The sequence below is a fragment of the Ascaphus truei genome, chromosome 7, assembly GCF_040206685.1.
Source record: "Ascaphus truei isolate aAscTru1 chromosome 7, aAscTru1.hap1, whole genome shotgun sequence".
Classification (NCBI taxonomy): Eukaryota; Metazoa; Chordata; class Amphibia; order Anura; family Ascaphidae; genus Ascaphus; species Ascaphus truei.
Genome location: NC_134489.1, coordinates 38,069,744 through 38,090,535, shown reverse-complemented (window position 1 = coordinate 38,090,535; position 20,792 = coordinate 38,069,744). Strand labels below are relative to the sequence as shown.

The window sequence follows — 20,792 nt, the reverse complement described above, 5'->3', positions numbered from 1 at the left end:
TGTCTCAGCGTCTCCCCTGCTGAAATCCCTCTTGTGGATTCCTATCAAATTGCGTATGACACACAAAATTCTCCTCCTCACTTTTAAGACTATACCCTCTTCTGCCGCTCCTTACATCTCAGCCCTAGTGTCTCACTATACACCTGCCGGACTCTTGCGTTCTGCTCCAGAATGTCTTCTCTCTTTGTGTCTAAAGCCCTCTCCCGCCTTCAACCCTTCTCACTGACTGCTCCACACCTCTGGAATGCCCTTCCGCTCAACACACGACCAGCACCCTCTCTATCCAGAGGCCACCTTTAAGGCCCATCTAAAATTTATTCTCTCCGCCCCCCTTCCTCCCTCTCATTCTCTCACCCCCTGCCTCCCTCTCCCCCTTCCTCCCTCTCGCTCTCCCCCCTTCCTCCCTCTCATTCTCTCTCCTCCTCCCTCCCTCTCATTCTCTCACCCCCTTCCTCCCTCTCCCCCTTCCTCCCTCTCGCTCTCCCCCCTTCCTCCCTCTCGCTCTCCCCCCTCTCATTCGCTCTCCCCCCTTCCTCCCTCTCATTCGCTCTCCCCCCTTCCTCTCTCTCATTCTCTCTCCCCCTTCCTCCCTCTCATTCTCTCTCCCCCCTCCTTCCTCTCATTCTCTCCCCTTCCTCCCTCTCATTCTCTCCCCCCCTTCCTCCCTCTCATTCTCTCCCCCCCTTCCTCCCTCTCATTCTCTCCCCCCTTCCTCCCTCTCATTCTCTCCCCCCCCTTCCTCCCTCTCATTCTCTCTCCCCCTTCCTCACTCTCATTCTCTCCCCACCTTCCTCCCTCATTCGCTCTCCCCCTTCCTCCCTCTCATTCTCTCCCCCCCTTCCTCCCTCTCATTCTCTCTACCCCTTCCTCCCTCTCATTCTCTCCCCACCTTCCTCCCTCATTCGCTCTCCCCCTTCCTCCCTCTCATTCTCTCCCCCCCTTCCTCCCTCTCATTCTCTCTCCCCCCTCCTTCCTCTCATTCTCTCTCCCACTTCCTCCCTCTCATTCTCTCTCCCCCTCCTCCCTCTCATTCTCTCTCCCCCCTCTCATTCTCCATCCCCCCTTCCTCCCTCTCATTCTCTCTCCCACTTCCTCCCTCATTCTTTCTCTGCCCCCTCTCATTCTCTCACCTCCCCCCCTCTCATTCTCTCACCTCCCCCCCTCTCATTCTCTCACCCTCCCCGTCATTCTCTCTTCAGAAAACCAGCCCTATAAATACCACCTCCACGCAGTATAATTGGGACTTGGAATGGCCCTGTGCTAGTATAGTGATTAAAATGACTTTTGTCTGTGTTGGAGGATGTGGAACTTTCCGGCTCTTACTGACCTTTCTATGTCTGTGGCTTTGAGCTGCCAGCCGGGCACGATGACATTAGTTCCCCAACGCCAGACAGTTTCTGTTCCGACCTATGCGTGCAGTAAATGAAAGCGCGGTATGCACAGAGACTTTGAGATAGAAACATAGAGACAGTCAGCCTGTTATAATCACGATGCATTGCAATGAATATGCTCCTAGCGGGGGAAACACATAACAGGTTTATCAGGGCTTACTTAAAGGTAACATGGACAAAGCAACATGCCATAGATGTAGCAAGACTCCCCGTCTCGGGCGCCAGCCACCAGGAAGCAAATGTGCAAGGCGCCGGAGACTGTCTGCCACGATCGTGCTACGGAGGGGGGTTCGTGCTTCCTAATTGTTCTGACTCAAGCTCACTGAGGCAAGTGAGTAGAGGCAGGCAGCTTAACCAATCCCATATACCAAGCAAGGGAATCTTCTTGTTTGCGGAAGTGTTTATTTTGGGCAACAACATACAAATAAAAAGGAGGAAAGGTACTGAGGGAAAACACTGGGGCATGGGAGCAATGGAGGGGAAAGGGAGCTAGGATAGCAGTGGGATAATGCAAGATATAGGTATAGGTAAATTACAATAGCTTTTACCAGAGGAGTAGGTGAGGTGACTTCTCCAAGATGGCTGCTAGATCTAAAATGAAGCATGCTAGCCTGGGCAAGTAGGAAATACAGTCAGGCTGTGCCAACTAGCAGGGGAAAGAAGGAACAGCTCAACTAACTAAGAAGTGCAGGGGTTTGCCAGGGCAATAGACTGGGAAGCCAAGTGAAAGTAACAATGTAGCAAAATTACACTGAGGCGTAATGGCATCATCAGAACAGGGAAATATACAGGGAGGTTCCAGAACACTAATGGAACACGTTAATCCTCGAGTGCCGTGACCGTGGGTGGAAGTGGCACAGAAGGCAGTTAGCATAGCTACATCTGTAGTATGAGAGAGAGCGGGATGTTATGGCGTAGATCAGGAGTGGGCAACTCCAGTCCTCAAGGACCACCAAAAGGCCAGGTTTTCAGGATATCCCTGCTTCAGCACCGCTAGTGCAGTCAAAGACTGAGCCACTGATTGAGCCACCTGTGCTGAAGCAGGGATATCCTGATAAGCTGACCTATTGGTGGCCCTTGAGGACTGGAGTTGCCCACCCCTGATATAGACAGAGAAGAATTACCAAGAGGAAGGAGGAGGTGAGAAAAACGTTTTAAAGACCATTAATAGAAGGTCTCACCGAGGTCTTTTCCATATTGACAAGCAGGGTAATGCACTCTAAGGCTAAGGCCCCGGTATCTCCGTTGTAACGCGCGCCCGCGATATTGGCGGCGCGTTCAGCCGATTCCCCGGTCTGCAGCTCACTGCAGGAAGAGAGACCGGGGGGAGGGTGTGGCGGGGGAGTGACAGGGGCGCAGCCATGACGTCACCCGGCAGGTTTGCCCTCATTGGCTGAACCGCCGGGGGGCGTGCCTAATCGCTCGACGCGAGTCCTGCTCTCAATTCTATTGAGAGCAGGAGCAACTCTCGCCTGAGCGCTGCGGCCCCCCCTCGCAGCGGGCCCGGCGCCATTGAGGGGAGGGCTCTCGTGCATTCAGCGTCCGCCACAGCGGACGCTGTAGTAGGCAGCGGGGGCAAGGCTTTAGTGAAGCTGATAAATTGAAGTTGCTGCATTGTTAATTGTGTGATACCCACTTCTCACTATATTGATGGGAGGGGGGAATTGAGTCAAGTTCGGGCGGCCGCATCTCCAGAGGGATGTAAAGATAATGTACAAGTGGTCCAAAGGAGAGCCAGTGATAATGATGCACAGCTGCATCAATAATACACAGAGAGACTAAAAGGAACTGAGCGTGCGCTCCCGGGGAAGGGCGAAAGAGGGGGGGGGGGGGGGAACACGACAGATCTTTAAATATAACGTGTATGAAGTGACAGGAAGAATGAAGGCTAAGACAAGGTCACGCACCGAAGAGGTGGCACACGTGTGGGCTCCACATGTGACATTGTAACAGGCGTCTGAGATGTCACATTTACAGAATAACAGCATTACTTTGACATTTTATGTTTATATCTTATTTCTGTCGAAAAGAGGTGTTTTTATAGCTCCACGCAGCAGCTGTGAAGGAAGCTTCTTTTCTATAACACTCGTACCGAGAAGTGCGCCACGCTTCTGTATACAGACAAGGGGGCTTGTTTTTGCTGAAGCTTCAGAGGTTTATTTGTATATGGTGATTATGGGGGTCCTTGGGGCAGGGGTACCCTCAAGCCCCCCTCCCCTCCCCCCCCCCCCCCCCGAAACAAGTCAGGTTTTCCGGGTATCCCAACTTCAGCACAGGTGGATCAGAGGCTCAGTCGAAGACTGCACCACCAGTGCTGAAGCAGGGACTGATTGAGCCAACTGAGCTGAAGCACTGATATCCTGAAAACCTGACCTGTTGGGGGGACCTTGAGGACTGGAGTTGAGCACCCCTGCTTTAGAGCAAGAACAACTCATTGATTAGCACTCCCAGTTATCAGTGCGCTTTGCACGGGGAATGCTTGATGTTAGTATGAAGGAACCTGTTCTCTAGTTGCGAAGCAGTTCTACATAGCGTCTCGCACGGTCTCACCTGCACGTCTCTCCCTCTCTCACAGATAACCTCTCATACATCGAACACATCTTTGAGATCTCACGACGCCCTGACCTTCTCACCATGGTCATAGATTACAGGACCAAAGTGCTGAAGATCTCAGCAGAGGAAGAACTCGACACAAAACTCACTCGGATCCCCAGTGCCAAAAAATACAAAGGTGAGAGAAACTTATAACAGGGGCTTCCTTGCAGATCAACACCTTATACACACAGGCTCAGTAGTCTAAGGCAGTGTTTAACCTTTTTTTTTGGTTAAGGAACCCTATAGTTATATTGTGACATCCTGAAAAACCCCAACTCTCTCTAATAACGTGTCTGAGATCAGATGCATTGTAAGGAACCCCAACCCTCTCTAATAGCGTGTCTGAGATCAGATACATTGTAAGGAACCCCAACCCTCTCTAATAGCGCGTCTGAGATCAGATGCATTGTAAGGAACCCCAACCCTCTCTAATAGCGCGTCTGAGATCAGATGCATTGTAAGGAACCCCGACCCTCTCTAATAGCGCGTCTGTGATCAGATGCATTGTAAGGAACCCCGACCCTCTCTAATAGCGCGTCTGTGATCAGATGCATTGTAAGGAACCCCGACCCTCTCTAATAGCGCGTCTGAGATCAGATGCATTGTAAGGAACCCCGACCCTCTCTAATAGCGCGTCTGACATCAGATGCATTGTAAGGAACCCCAACCCTCTCTAATAGCGCGACTGTGATCAGATGCATTGTAAGGAACCCCGACCCTCTCTAATAGCGCGTCTGAGATCAGATGCATTGTAAGGAACCCCAACCCTCTCTAATAGCGCGTCTGAGATCAGAGGCATTGTAAGGAACCCCAACCCTCTCTAATAGCGCGTCTGAGATCAGATGCATTGTAAGGAACCCCAACCCTCTCTAATAGCGTGTCTGAGATCAGATGCATTGTAAGGAACCCCAACCCTCTCTAATAGCGCGTCTGAGATCAGATGCATTGTAAGGAACCCCAACCCTCTCTAATAGCGCGTCTGAGATCAGATGCATTGTAAGGAACCCCGACCCTCTCTAATAGCGCGTCTGAGATCAGATGCATAAGGAACCCCAACCCTCTCTAATAGCGCGTCTGAGATCAGATGCATTGTAAGGAACCCCGACCCTCTCTAATAGCGTGTCTGAGATCAGATGCATTGTAAGGAACCCCAACCCTCTCTAATAGCGCGTCTGAGATCAGATGCATTGTAAGGAACCCCAACCCTCTCTAATAGCGCGTCTGAGATCAGATGCATTGTAAGGAACCCCGACCCTCTCTAATAGCGCGTCTGAGATCAGATGCATAAGGAACCCCAACCCTCTCTAATAGCGCGTCTGAGATCAGATGCATTGTAAGGAACCCCAACAGTCTCTAATAGCGCGTCTGAGATCAGATGCATAAGGAACCCCGACCCTCTCTAATAGCGCGTCTGAGATCAGATGCATAAGGAACCCCAATCCTCTCTAATAGCGCGTCTGAGATCAGATGCATTGTAAATTCTTCTGTATTTGTTACCATTGTGAAATGACCAGAAAGTTGCAGGGAAACATTTTAGGGGACGCCCGGGGAACCCAAGGGCTCCTAGGAACCACTGTTGAAAAACACTTGTCTAAGACTCCAATGATATCATCTCGTTAGAAACCTCTTACTCACGCACATTAGTTGCTGATATAGACTTCAATGGGGCCATCTTCTTAAAACTCTGCTTCCCCCTTCTTCAAACATACATCTGTTTCCCATATAGAAGCTTTGGGTGACCCCTTTAAACATGATGGTGCTTATGGACAGTTGTTCCCACAGACATTAATGGGATCACCCAGTTGAACATGTCTGCACTTATATTTCAGAGGAATATCATTATACACATTAGTTGCCCCCCCTCCCCCACAATGAAATCATCTACCCTCTTAAAAGACAGGATCAACCTTGTATGTATCAGTTACCCCATATCAATAGGCTCTCAGGGGCGCTCAAGCCCCCCCCCCTCTCCCCCCCAACAGGTCAGGTTTTCAGGATATCCCAGCTTCAGCACAGGTGGCTCAATCAGACGGAGCCTCTGATTAACCCACCTGTGCTGAAGCAGAGCCTGATTGAGCCACCTGTGCTGAAGCAGTGATATTCTGAAAACCTGACCTGTTGGGGGAACTTGACGACTGGAGTTGAATACCCCATGGCTAACTGTTCCCCCTCTCAGAAATCAGAAATCTCTCTCAGGGTTGAGTACTGTGCTGCTATTGTGTCCTAGAACACTCTAATTCACGGTAACTACACCTAAGAACGGGATTATACCTAAAAACGCTGGCGGCGGAGTTCAGTTTGAACTTATTTCTTGTGCAACGCGCGCCCCTTCCCGCTTCCGCACGGCGCATGGAAGCGATCACTGCCTTGGGCAGTTTGATCGGTCAGCGTGCGCACGCCTCCGCACGGTCTGCCGACCATGGATGCAGCCTTAGGCTGACTCCCCTCTGGCGCTGAGCGCGCTCATGCTTGGAGAGCGCTCCAAGCATGAGCGCCGGGTGTCCTGCATTTACGCGCGCAGGGGGGGGGGGTATTGCGGGTATTTGAGCACGCGGGAAAGTATAATTTTTTTGTTTATCTAAGTGCCGAGCGCGGGTGAGCGTGTGTGCGGGGACTTTCCCTGGCCTTGCGGTTGCTTGCCCTGCGCGCCGTCAGGGGGCGGGGCGGGACGGGGGCGGGCAAGCGCGCGGAAGCGTAGGCGAGCCCCTACTAAAGCCGCTCTAATTGCGGCTGTAGGGGCTCAGTGCCAAGCATGAGCGAGCGTCAGCACGCTTCAGCGAGCAAGCGCTTACCATGGACGAGGCCTTATGTGTCCATGCTACACCTTACTCATGTGAGTGTCATACCATTTGTTTTAATACACTTCTTTATTGCACAAACAATGTTGCACTAAAGTGTCATTTTTGTCCTATTGAGGAAACATCACACTGAGAGCACTGCCATCCACCTACCTGAGTATAGAAGTTTGGATATCCTAAGCCACATCTGCGTGGAAAATGCGGTCTATTGTCTGGGAAAGTGTGAGTCCCCATTTTGCTGAATCCTAGAAATAAAAAGGTTCAAGGTTTTCAGCGCTCCTCGTTGAAAGGGAAGATAAGAGAAAAAGCCCAATAGTGAAGTACGTTCACAACATGCAATTCGTTCAATGTAGAAATGGTGAGATATGCACTTACATTGTGGTGCCTGTACCAGGCATATAAAAGGTATCTTTGAAGTTGTTAACCTCCGTATAGCCGTAACAGATTCAAGAGGGACTTCTTTTTAAAAAGCTCCGCTGTATATAAAATCAGGTATAAACCTACACACAAACAGTGCGAGTCCCCATTTTGCTGAATCCAAGAAATTACAAACATCCCTGGAACATATTACACTATGTATATTATTTTTTAATTCCACATATGGTGATACCTGCGCTCCCCGAAGCTACCCACACAATGAAGGCGAACCTCCCTGGTGACGTCAGCCCGGCAGGCGCGCGTACAGCGCAGACAGCGGGGCCGTAGCCTTGGATCAGGGGGGCACAAACCTTTTTCCCTGCGCCCCCCTGCCGGTGGTCACTTCACCCCCGCGCCCCCCCCTCTCCCCCCCCCGCCCCACTCACCCCCGCTGGCGTCGGCTCCGGTGTCGTGATGTCACGTTGCCATAACAACATGACGTCATTTGACGCCGCGTTGCCATGGCGACGCGTGTGGAGCCAAGGTAAGTAAAGGTTTACAGAGGCCCTGCAGCTCCCCCGGCACTTAATTTAAGTGCCTTCAGGAAGCGCGCAGGGCCTCTGTAAACCGCGCACCCCCGCCGCAGGCAGTCTCGCGCTCCCAGCCCCCCAGTTTGCGCACCGCTGCCTTAGATAGCATTGGGTCCTAATACAGGCATCAACAGAAACATGCACACAACCTTATATAGAAACAAAATGTGTGTGAAATGCGCTCTTTCAAGCACACGCAGAGCAGGAGCGCACACACAAGGTTAGACCGACACAGCCAGGTAAACATGTGAGCTTACACAAAGCCGGGGCACCGGCTGTATCTCTCTTCGGAGGCACATGTGATAGGTGTTGAGTTGACCTTGGAACAAGCACCATGAAGACAAAGGAGGGTACGCGGGACTGAAATAGAACGCCCGAGGAGAGCTTGCGGTGAGGGGGTGTCCCTTCCGCTTTCATAACACAGGTGCTGAAGTGACAAGGATAAGCGGCCTGACCTTGCTGTGGGGGAGGAGGAGAGAGTGCGAGAATGGGGCAGAGTAAAGAGAGAACGGTCGGTCTGGGGAACAAAAAAAACAGGTGGCACACATAACTATAGCAGGGGTGAGCAACTCTAGTGCTCAAGAGCCACCCAGGTCAGGTTTTCAGGATATCCCTGCTTCAGCACAGGTGGCTCAACCAGTGGCTGAGCCACTGTTCGAGCCACCTTTGCTGAAGCTCGGACTGATTGAACCACCTGTGCTGAACCTGGGATATCCTTAAAACCTGACCTGTTGGTGGCCCTTGAGGACTGGAGTTGCCAACCCTTGACCCATACTGTTAACTCCTTCATTATTGCGCCAGAAGGGTCTGCCGTGTTTTTGACTGAATGCGGTAGGGGGACGGTGCGGCTTGGAGAGGGGAAGGGAGAGATAGAAAATGTTGCTGTAGAGAGGCGACACCAGTGCAGCCCCGAGCCTGTCCTGTTTCACAGTGGCCTCCACAAATAAGTAAGTAGCTCTACATGTTGGAAGGGCGGCTCGCCCCGTTTCTGAAAGACCCGTGACCCGGGGACGGTGTGTGCCTTTTAACCCTTTGCATAGAGTGACTGTATCCTTTCCCGCAGACATTATACGGCAACCCTCAGAAGAGGAAATCATCAAGCTGGCCCCACCCCCCAAGAAAGCCTGAAGAAGGGAGGAGAGAGCCGATGACTCGACCCTGTTGGCCTCCGTCATCATTTTCACCCATTCACCGCGGATCTCCCAGCTCCCGTCCTCTCGCCGAACCTGCACTGCCCCCCTCGCCGGGAGCAAGATCGGAGCGCGGGACGGGGCGAGAGGAGACCCGCGACCACCAATGACCACTAACAACAGTCTTAACCCCATTGTGTGTGCTCCGTGCCCTGCAGTCTGCCCAGCGGCGTGTGTTTCCGTAAGCGTGCGTTTTAATAGAAGTATACTTTTTGGGGGGGGGGGGGGGGGGGGGTTTCCATGAACTTTGTGGGATAACACGTGGCTAATTTACTATATTTTTTTGTGGTTTGGAGATTTCTATGCAAATGAAACCTTTTTAAACCCTCCCTGGGGACCCGCTGTAGCAGACTACGGCTTGTGTTGAGAGCTTTGTGTGTGTGTGCACACGCCGCAGAGCAAGGGCCTGTGAATGTTAGCGTCAGTGTGCGTAGCATCTTTGATGTGTAACGAGGAGACGGTGGCTGGATCTGTATGGAACACTGCACTCGGAATTCAGAGCCTTTACCTGCTAAACAAAGCCGCAGGTAGATGATTAGACAGGCAAAGGGCTTGTGTCATTTCTATCCCAGCCTTCTCGGAACCATTTGAATGCCTGGGCGATCCCATCCATTCTACAGCAATTTCAGTGCATTTCTTTTTAAAGTGCATATCCATCCCCGAATCAACCCCTCTAGTTATATATAGACAGGGGTTCAGTTTAACTGGGGCCCTGAGACGATTGTCCTAAAGATATTTGCAGGTGACCAGATGCTGTAGACCCACAACGTTGTATTTGTATATTTAAATACCAGCGATCGCTCTTTACAATGATCTCTGAGCCATTCATGCAGCCACCTCCAGGGTGGATCACTGCAGTAGGCATATTTCTTACACTCCAGGGCTTTCCTGCGCATTATTATGAAACCCTGCCCCGAGAGATGGAAAAGCATTGGGAAATGCCAGGGCTTAAGTCGTGAGTAATCGCTGCAAGACGGTGCGGGCCTTTCCGGCACTGGGGGGCGGGAGGGGGTTAAGAATGATGTGACTTATTTTGGAATGACACGATGGGTAGGGGCAAAAATCCCCACTCGCTAGAATGCGGACATTTGGGGGATCTTAACCTCGTCCCTGCTGGAGAGAACCTCCATGCGTTGCAAAGTGGGGGGGGGGGGAGGGGAGAGAAGGGGTTCACCAAGCCAGAAGGGAATGGGGGAAGAAAAGCAGCAGGCGGATGATGGGAAGAGACAGGAAGGAGAGATGGTTGGTGGTACAAAGGAAGTGGGGAAATAGTTTCCCGTATGTGATGTAGTTAGTGCACACTAAACAGAAAGAGGTCAGGCACGGCCAATCAATATCATCTATTTACTGCAAGTGCCCGTAACACCCATGTATCAAATCCATATTGTAATGTTACTATCAGCAGGTCAGCAACTTAACCCCCACACTGCCAGAGGGATCTGCAATACAGGCAGCTCTGGCTGTGGAGAGGTTGTGTATGGAACCCACAGAGATTAGATTTGCAGGAGTGGCCAACTCCAGTCCGCAAGGGCCGCCAACAGGTCAGGTTTTCAGGATATCCCTGCTTCAGCACAGGTGGCTCAGTCTTTGACCGAGCCACTGATTGAACCACCTGTGCCGAAGCAGGGATATCCTGAAATCCTGACCTGTTGGTGGCCCTTGAGGACTGGAGTTTTCCACCCCTGGATTAGAACAGGAATCAGCAGATTAAAGCTGTCACTGAGACCACTGCTTGTGTTCGTAGCCCCCTAGCAGAGGTTATCCTAATTGTAGAAGGAGCAACCTCCCCCCCCCCCCAGATTGTCTGGTTCTGTCCAGGTAATCTGCAGCCTGGTACCTGCCAAGCCCCAGTCACCCTCCATAATGTAAAATACTGGGGGTGAATGCTATAAAACGAGGTGCCTCTTTCTATATACCGTATACAGCGGCCGGCTGCAGCTGGCAGAACAATAACAGATGATGAAATGAAATCAGAATGAAACCCACAGCTGCGAGGCTGCCGCCTGAAATACTGAGCCAAGCGGCTTTATCTGAATCCGTTCATCAAACCCCTGGAGCAGCGACAGGTTTTGGCCGATCTGAGGCTCTTGACGAGAGATGTGTGAACCGGTCGCAATAGAGTTCGCAGTATTTCTTTTTACAATTTGACGTTATTGTCCAAATTTTTGGGTTTTTTAATGAAATTGTGAAATCATCATTTTTCTTTGGGGGGGGGGGGGGGAAGGGGGGAGCAAATTTACGCTAATTTTATTTATTTTAAACTAGGTCCCATAGCACATTATAATGTCACCTTGCACATCAAGATCATACGACCTTGGAATTGTTGGGGGGTTTTTGACGAGTATTTCACACATCTCGATCCCAATCCAGCTGGTGAGCTGATATTATAGGGTTGCCAGGAGTCCAGTATTGGACCGGACTGTCCTGTATTTGAATACTGTCCAGTAAAAAAATGAGATGTAATACTGGACATGTATGTATATACCGGTATTACCTCGCTGGACAGTGATCTGACCGAATTGGGGGGCTGCGGGATTTCCCCGAGCAGGGAGAGAGCAGGGTTGTTGCTAGGGGGCGGAGCAGCTTCCTCCATCCTGATTGGCTGCTGCTGGGTAATGCAGCCAATCAGGAGGTGTCAGGAGCATGGGGCCAAGGAGAGGAAACAGCATGGAGCAGAGAGAAGCGAGAGGGGGGGGGGAGTGGGTGTCTAGAGCGTGTCGCACCTATCACAATGGTGTCCAGTATTTTTGGAGAAGCCACCTGGCAACCCTATATGTGAATGGCGCTCCGTTACATACAGCAGCCCACGGGTTTGCTGTAAATATACTGTAGGACAGGGGTGCGCAAGCTGGGGGGGGGGGCGGGGGGGGGGGTAGGTTGCCAAGGCCCAGTGCTCTTCCCCAAGGCATTTAAATGACATGCCGGGGAAGGTGTGAGGCCTCTGCAACACTAAACTTACCGTGATTCAGACGCTGTAACGCATCGCCATGGCAACGGGTCATGTGACACAATGTGACACACGTCAAATGACATCGCAAGTCACGTGATGTGACGTCACATGACCCCGCAGCTTCAAGGTAGGAGAGAGGGGCTCAAGTACCGGGGCAGGCAAGAGAGGAGGGGCGCTACTTTTGGATTAGAAGCCTTGTGGAATTAGCCATTGTTACGCTCCAAAGAGACACCCCCCCCCCCCTAAACTTGATTTTTTTTAAAGGAGAGAAACATTAATCGCCACTCCTGCATTCATCTGGATGCATTGGTTATTCCCAAAACCTGGTGTGGCCGAGCGTCACGAGAAGGGGTTTGGAAAACACTGCAGTAACCCAGGGAAGAGGCTGATTATTGTTGGTGAATAACAAAACCTGGAGTGGGGGAAGGTGCCCTGGGTGTGGCAAATGGACCAATGGAGAGTAAGGAGTAAGATAATGATCCAGTCCCGTCACTCTTCAGATCGTACTCTTCTAGAACCAAGTGTGGGGAGGGCGACAGCAAAACCAGAACTGGGTTATCACAAGGAAGGCGTTGGCAGGTATACACATGGATCAGTGCCGCAGGAAGGCAGGTAGAAATAGATATTCTCTTTATTGTGATCAATAATATAGCTAAGGATAAAATGTTAGATGGAACAATGAATGGGACAGGAGCCACAAAGGGAGGTTTCATTCCAAAATGCAAGAAACAGCATCTATATTTACCCCCTTCACCGCATTGCAATGAGTAGGGCTCAAGTTTCCCAATTTAAAAATGGACTCCTACTTCCCCCTTTATTTTTATTTACCACAAGCAGCCTCTCACATGCACTGTGCATTTCAGTGGGAAGGCAGGTGAAGTGAATTGATAGGTTAAGATGTTCATGGCAGACAGATCTGGAGCTAGACGGTTCCTACAAGCAAAAGGCATGGATTATACAATGCAAATAATATGGTTACCCCCCCAGGGGTTCCCAACTCCAATTCTCAAGATTTCCCCCCCCCCCCCCAACAGGTCAGGTTTTTAGGATATCCCTGCTTCAGCACAGGTGGCTCCGACAGAGTCACCTGTGCTGAAGCAGGGATATCCTGAAAACCTGACCTGTTGGGGGGGAGGGGATCTTGAGAACTGGAGTTTGCCACCCCTGGATTACCCCCATACAAACGCCCTCTGCGCCCGTTCAAAAGTAAAACAAAGGCTTGTTCTGTGTTCAATCTGGATCCACTCACCTGCTCCTTTTTGTGTGTTTCCACCCAACTTGCCAAGGGCCAGAAGGAATCTGTGCTGTCTTTGCTTCATTCAGCACGCTGGGCGGGAGCGCACATCAGTCTCGCTGCTGTGTCTGTTACTGCATTTTGTTGTCTATGTTTGTCACTTCTGGATGGCCACCCAACGCCACCCTCATTGAAAAATATGTAGTGCCCCTTTATTACAGGCATCTTAAGTCTTGCAGGCAGTCTAATGCAGGGGGGCTCGACTCCAGTCCTCAAACCCCACCCCCCCAACCGGTCACGTCTTCAGGATATCCCTGCTTCAGCACAAGTGAGTCAGTCAGTCCCTGCTTCAGTACAGGTGGCTGAATCAGAGGCTCAGTCTTTAACTGAGCCTCTGATTGAGCCACCGGTGCTGAAGTTGGGATATCCTTAAAACCTGACCTGTTGAGGGGTGGGGGGGTTGAGGACTGGAGTTGAGCACTCCTGGTCGAATTCATGGGAAGGCAGCAATGGCCTTGTGTAGTGTCACTCAGGGCCGCCCAGAGCGGGTTGAAGCCCCGGTGAACAAAATGTTTCGGGGGCCCCCAGCAGCTCTTTTTTCTCCCGCCCTTAGCTGTGGCGGCCGCCTTACTTGCTGCCGCCCCCCTCCTGAACTGACGTCACATGACGTTGCGACGTCACATGGCAACGAGACACCATGTGACATCACGTTGGGGACATCTGCAGCAGCATTTGACGCTACGGTCCAGGAGGTGGCAGCAAGTAACATAGTTGGGCCCCGGGCCCCCAGTAATTTGTACCAGCTTCCCCTCCCTCCCCACCCCCCAATCGTCGGCCCTGGTCACACCATCAATGTATAGCAACAGCCCTCAACTCGTATTCATTTGGATCTTTACCTTCAACATCTAGGTCGCGCCCATGCTTTGCAATGGCTTCATTGGGATACCCATTCTTCAAGTCTGTGCAGGTGAAGCCACGGACCAAATCGGGGCGGAGCTTTCACAGCAGATATGAAATAGGCATGATTCTTATTGGCTGGCAAATTCTGTTCCTATCAATTCCAACCGGTGCTAAAAATGTTACAATTTAAGAAAAATCCGTTTTATTATAATGATTTATTATGTTGGTGTTGCTGGATAGATGATCCACATGTGTTTAACCCACTTGACTACAAACGATTACATTCTAATGTCATCATTTGCTCCACAAATATGTAACCCATATCTTATTGAGCGCACTGGGGCGATGATAGCCTAGTCTGGGGCACTCATACAGTCCACAGGAAAGCATAACCCATTCATTGAAGGTCCCTAGCAGCAAAGGGAATTAAAAGGTCATTTGGTATACAACTTTGAAGGCCAATATTTGTCCTGTCGCTTTTCCACCTATCCATATACTGTACACAGTGCCGGCCAAAGTAATTAAACCACGAAGGCTCCTTTGGTACAAAAAGGTTAACAGACCTGTTGGAGTCTCATTCCTTTGGAGAGATTCGCGTTCATAAACCCCCCAGGGCCTCAGATTTAAGGGAGGGTCACTCCCGCAGGTTGGTTATTCCACAAAATCATCTTGGGTTCTGTATTAGTTAACCCAGGGGTCCTCAACTCCAGTCTGCCAGGGCCACCGACAGGTCAGGTTTTAAGGAGATCTTCGACAGCCACTGATTGAGCCACCTGTGCTGAAGCTGGGATATCCTTAAAACCTGACCTGTTGGTGGCCCTCAAGGACTGGAGTTGGCTACTCCTGTATTATCTTGTTAACAATTAGACTGTGTTTCTTGATGACCCGGGGAATGTCCCCTGAAGTGGCCTTTTAAACCTATTTCTTATGGCAACATAGGGTCAATAAGTCAGTTTCCCCTCTGTGACCAAAGCCCAAATCAACTGCAATATAGAGAGAAATTACAAAGTTTAACCCTCTCGGTGCCAAGCAGGTCTGCAACACATTGCAAGCCCCTATGGAAACAGAAGGGTTAAAAAAAAATGCAAAGTGACCGGTCGCCCATGCATTTTCAGCCTGTTGCCCAGTTGTAGATCACAGCTGTTCTGCGTTCTCTAGATAAGAAAGAAGGGCATGAGACAGATTTCAGGGCACTTGATGAAATATTAATCAGCTGTGTACAGCAGCAGTGGCAGGAAGCCACAGGATATATTACATTCTGTGTTCTATTGCCTTGGGTGTTCCCACAAGATAAAAGGTCGCTGCCTGTATCGGGACAGATCCGGAGTACCTGCCTCCTTACTACGGAGTCACCATTACACGGCACTAGTTTGTATAATTCACCGATAAGAACATTGCCGCCATTAAGGGCGTCAGACATGTATCGGCAGCCAATCCTTTAAAGCAAGTTTTCCAATCTATTGGACGAGTTCATCCCTAATATTTCATTTGGGTCAGGTGACCAGTGTTTTTGGTTATTTCCCACAATGCTCAGTGAGCTTTTCTACTTAATTCCTTAACTGGCTTTGGGTTTGCTGCCGAACTCCTCTCTAATCAAAAAAAAAGGGGGGGGGGGGAGAAATCACAGGTGCTCTGTTACCCTGGAAATCCATTTGAAAGAGAAATAACGCTTCAGAACTTTATGTCCGCTCGCAGAGAACACGGATTTCTGTAGAGAAATCACAGCATTTCAAACCAAACACCCAGGGGCCTGTGTCGGATAACAGTGCATCAAAATAACAAAAGCAGGGGTAGCCCACTCTTAGTCCTGAAGGGCCACCAAAGGTTACGTTTTAAGGATATCCCTGCTTCAGCACAGCTGGCTCAATCAGTGGTTCAGTCAAAGACTGAGCCAGCTGTGCTGAAGCAGGGACACCCTGAAAACATGACCGGTTGGTGGCCCTTGAGGCCTAGGAGTTGGCCACCCCTGCCCTAAAGTCTGCTCCAGGAGACGACCAGCTTTTAGGGTTATTGAGTAATTGGCAGACGACAGGTTAAAGATGATCGACTACATTTAAAATAACAGAAAGCAGCACATGGCCAATGCGTTTACAAATGCTTATTACGGCTGGGACGCGAAGAGCAAATTCTGTGTTTAAACGTAATAATGCAATCTGGTATTTCCTCTCCGCGTAGAACCGGTTTTACAGGCACTTCGGTGAACTGATGGGGAGTCTCTGCAGGAGGGTAACGTTGGTGGTATCCCTTGATGGGATAAACGGTAGACACATGGTGCCCTGAGTATTGTGGAAACACTATTCCCCATGGGCGTGTGGCAGACGCCTGCCAATTACATTCCAAGAGAAATGTTATACAGAGAGGCGCATCTTAACCCATTTTGGTCAAACATTTACGGGGTTAAAAAAAATAATGGATTTTGCAAGTGGCCTTTAAACTTTTATATACAAACTCCCACCCTTCCGCCTTTCCGTGTCGGGAAATGAAGCGCCAGCGGCCTACGGAAAACAGCCATACCAAAATACACTAAAAGACCTTAAAACAAGGAGAAACCCCCACTGCCTGCTCCCCTACTGAACACCTCTTATATGCTTGTTCTATTGCTGAATTGTATCTCTGTTTGCTCTCTCCCAGCACCCAATGCTCAGACCGTGTTAACTGTGTGTACATATATTATAAATATATGTATATTAAATATAATATTAAGTGTTCCTCTTGCTGTTTAAGTGTTAATTTATTGCCAAGCAAAACAAGACTTGAGATGGAGGAATCCAGTTTTGGTTTTCTATGTTCAAATATCGATCAAAAAAAAAAAAAAAAACATGGGAGGGGGGGTAGAAATATATGACAAATAAATATATTTTTAAAATATGAACAAAAAATAGGAAATATATATTTAAAAATATATTTGCAAGCTGCTGCACTTGTGCTGAAGTTATATTTGACGGTAGAAGGTGGTATATGCCAAAGGTTGGACTTGGTCCCTACAAATATTCATTCAGTGTTGGCTATGCAGTCTGGCACCCTGACTGATGGAGGGGGAATAGGTCAGCCCCCCCAAAATGTTTCTCTTGTTACGGTGTCACCCGTCTTGTAATCCTGACATTTCAGATTTCTCAGACAAACCCCCACCCCCCCAAGCTTATTTTTTGGGAGACGTTCATTTTCTGTTTAACTCAGTCTCTGCAATCGCCAAATTTGACACAACTCCCAACCACCCCCCCCCGCCCCCCCCAGTATACTGTGTACACACACACACACTTTGATTGCAGTAACATAGAGAGGGGGAGTAGGGGATACAATATCTTTTATTGGACCAACAAGCAGTTGATATGTTACAAGCTTTCCAACCTCTCAGAGTCCTTCATCAGGTACCCTAGCTCCGCGAGGCTCGAAAGCCTGTAACATATCAACTACTTGTTGGTCTAATAAAAAGGTATCGTACCCCCTCCTGTGTTACTACATGGAAGAAAGATCCAACAGAGCCTTTTCTGCGCTTGCATTTGAATGGAGCAGAGCACTTCACAACATACGGAGTAAGGAGCAGGGATCAGTTTAAAGCCAGAGCATTAACTGGCCGTAACATTTCACCCCGCCAATCGGCACAGGTAACAGGGGCACCGGTGTAACGTAGCTTCTTCCACAATGGCAGCAGATGTAGAGATTTAATGGGATAGGGGAAGGGTTTGGTGACGGAAAGCAACAGAATGTGAAAATGATACCTTTAACAGCAGTTTGCACTGATCATTAGAATAGAACACATCCATCAAGAGTTCCTTGTGTGCTAGACTTTGTTTAAAAAAAATAAAAAAATAATGAAAAAGAAATAAAAATGGGGGTGGGGGGGGGGAAATGAATATTGTTAGAGGCAAATGAAACTGATGAAATACCCTCGCTTTGCTTTTGCATTCAACTCGAAATGTAATAAAAAAAAAAAAAAATACACAAAAAAATTGTAATTGTGCTAATAAAAGTTTATTGTATTGAATATAACTGCCTCTCCCGTGTTTGATTTTGTGCCGATGAACAGTGTCAGTATTTATATGCAGAGATCGGTTAGTGCTGTCCTGTTTAAAAAAGCTTTGATGGTTGGCTTTAAAAACATGTTACGCTGACACTATGGGGGCGTGAATATATCTATATATCAATTTCTAATATCCAATAAAGGAGCTTTCCAATGGGATTGAACCCCTTTTTTTTTGCGTAGGTTGCAGGGGATCTCAGGACCCCGTTAATTTCAGCTCCGTGCCCCCCTGGTTTGCAGACACTTACCTCCACATTTGCTGCAGGTACTTCCTGGTTCTGAAATCTTTCACGGCACGTGGGAGAGTTAAACATTCATTTGGTTTCCCCATGTGGGTGCGGCTATACCGATCTCCCCCGAGGCTCCCCATGCACCGCAGAGGAGAAACATCTTCCATGGCGCACACAGCCAGCAGAAGAATTTTAGTGAAGTGCATTGTGGGTCCAGGGTTTCACAGCACAACAGCCCCGGGCTAGCCACTTCCCATGGCAGCTGCCAACGTAAAGTGCATTGTTTAACCACCAATAAGTTAACCCTTTTGCTGCCGTGTGTCCCTAGCCCCGTCAGGCAGCAAAGACAAAACACGCTTGCGTTATTAACGCAAAACACCCGTTTTCTTTCACTTCTCTTATTGCATTTATTTCAATATATAATATTCATTTTGTTTAAACTTAACAATTTTCAACTTCATAAACATCAAGCTCAATATTCATATGCACATATGTATACCGGGCCCCTAATAAAACAGTGATAAGCAAAGCCGTTTTACTGCCTCAAAATCTGGAAAGTTTGGTTTTGTGAGCGATAAGTTTCTTTTCATAAATGCAAATCTGTTTTTTTTTGGGGGGGGGGGGGGTTTCCCCCTACAGAGGTTTAATGACATCAGGAGAACAAGTGCAAACATCCGCATTATGTACAAATCCTGCATCCCTCCTTCCTCCAGGTGAGAGGCAGATTAGAAAAATAGAATTGCACTAGGGAAGCAAGGTAGAAAGAAAGAAAAAAGGGGGGGAATATGGGGCATTTCATTGGCACTTAATTATTGGGAGGGGCCCGTGGTTTCATTAAACCACACTGGCTGTCCAAAGCGTGGATTCTTGGAATAAATATAATTGATCTTTTAACTGCCGAGCGAGGAAGGGCATGAAAAGCAGTGCGTTACTGACCTCTCCGGCAATTAAAAAGGCCTTGTCCTCTTAAGACCCCAAAACTGTGTACAAGAAAAGTGTACGCTTAGTTTTTGGCATGACAGCAACAGGGGTACACACAAGGAGCATGTGGCCACAGCTGATTTCAGGGGTTGGTGTGTATACCTGACCTACGGCACAATGTGCTTTGTGGGCGATCTAGGGAGTTTGACGTGCAATACTGCAGGAGTCAATGCTTCATCTGCCATACGAACCTCAGATATTAGAAATCTTGAAGGAAGCCATAAATTAAAGAGTCAGCCTGGGGTATGAAGTAAAGAAGATATTCCCCTGATCAATTATTGCTTCACGCAATGCCAGACATTGACCAATAAATGCACAGCTCTGCTTAAACAGGTACAGCTAGCCCAGAAAGATCAGGTACAGCAGTGCAGACACATGATGGGTTATACACCAGCAGTGGGCAATGCCAGTCCTCATGAGCCACCAACCAGGTTTCAGGACATCCCTGCTTCAGCACAAGTAGGTCAAGCTGTGGCTCAGTCAAAGGCTGAGCCACCTGTGCTGAAGCTGGGACATCCTGAAAACCCGACATGTTGGTGGCCCTTGAGGACTGGAGTTGCCCAACCCTGGTGTACACAGTGAGGCCCGTCACAAAAACCATAAACCTATACACTGCCAGTAGGGCCAGCAAACTAATCCGTGTCCTGTTTGCAGCAAAGCAAGAAAATGCTTACGGTTTCTCCAACACACCCGAAAAGACCTCAACTAAGGCTATAGTATTATGATGGTTAAATCACTACGCTCCAGAACACAATCTCTAGCCATTTTAGCACTACCGGGTCTAAACGCGTGGGTATTCCCACCAACGTTCTGTAGCAAGATGCATGATAACGATAGCTTGTAGCGAGACCCCCTGGCCCAATTGTGTCAGGCCCACCCTATCCTAAACTACAAGCCCTGTGCGTTTGCCGTGAAGGAAACTGCAATGAAGTTAGAGCTGGAAACACCAGACTTGCTGAGCCCGTCCATCTGCCTGGGCCTCTCTCCCCTAACCCTGGTACGTGCTGGTTTCAGTTCCCTGCGCATTGCTGAAGGCAGAACTGCAACTACATGAGAAAAGCCCAATACATTGAAGGCTAATCGGGCATGACACGGCACTGTCCAAAGTGGCGAGAAATGAAGGAAGAAACTGCAGAACTCGGTTCTGCACTGAGCTTTTACCCAAACACCTAACGGAAGAGCCGAGAGGAAAAGCTTAAAAAGGTCATTTTGTTTAACTGCATTGCCACAAGCGGAGTGAAAACCTCCTGAGGCAGAGACGGTCTTCTCCTGCCGCTGGGATTCAGACTCCGGCCAGATAAATAGGCCGAGAGAGATTGTTCCAGGATGATAAACTTACAAATACAGGATCCTGCTGTCTGAACTGCACAGGTCACTGCCACCTGCACTCAGATTTTCCCTGATGGGCATCAGCTCCCAATACACACGCAAGGAAAACATAGTCAGGAAATGTACCACGAGCTCGTAGAGCAGTCTGGAGAAGTGCCGACTCCACAATATTTAAGACTCAATGCAGGTATGGGGGGTGGGGGGAGCAGAGGAAAATGAACCCCAT

General features: G+C 49.2%; 2 protein-coding genes across 4 annotated transcripts in view; one reads left to right on the top strand and one right to left on the bottom strand.

Moving 5' to 3' along the window:
- The window catches only part of PEA15 (proliferation and apoptosis adaptor protein 15), a 68,378-nt gene extending 51,060 nt beyond the window's left edge, over positions 1-17,318 (top strand). The window contains exons 3-4 of the mRNA XM_075607751.1: positions 3,967-4,122; positions 8,795-17,318. Of these exons, the coding sequence (XP_075463866.1) occupies positions 3,967-4,122; positions 8,795-8,859 (221 nt within the window). The 3' untranslated portion in view covers positions 8,860-17,318. The remainder of the gene's footprint in view (positions 1-3,966; positions 4,123-8,794) is intronic.
- Positions 17,319-18,872: 1,554 nt separating this feature from the next.
- DCAF8 (DDB1 and CUL4 associated factor 8) overlaps positions 18,873-20,792 on the bottom strand; it is a 34,915-nt gene continuing 32,995 nt past the window's right edge. For all 3 annotated transcript variants that reach the window (XM_075607747.1, XM_075607748.1, XM_075607749.1), the window contains one exon: positions 18,873-20,792. This exon is cut by the window's right edge. The gene's annotated coding sequence lies outside the window, so the exon portion shown is untranslated.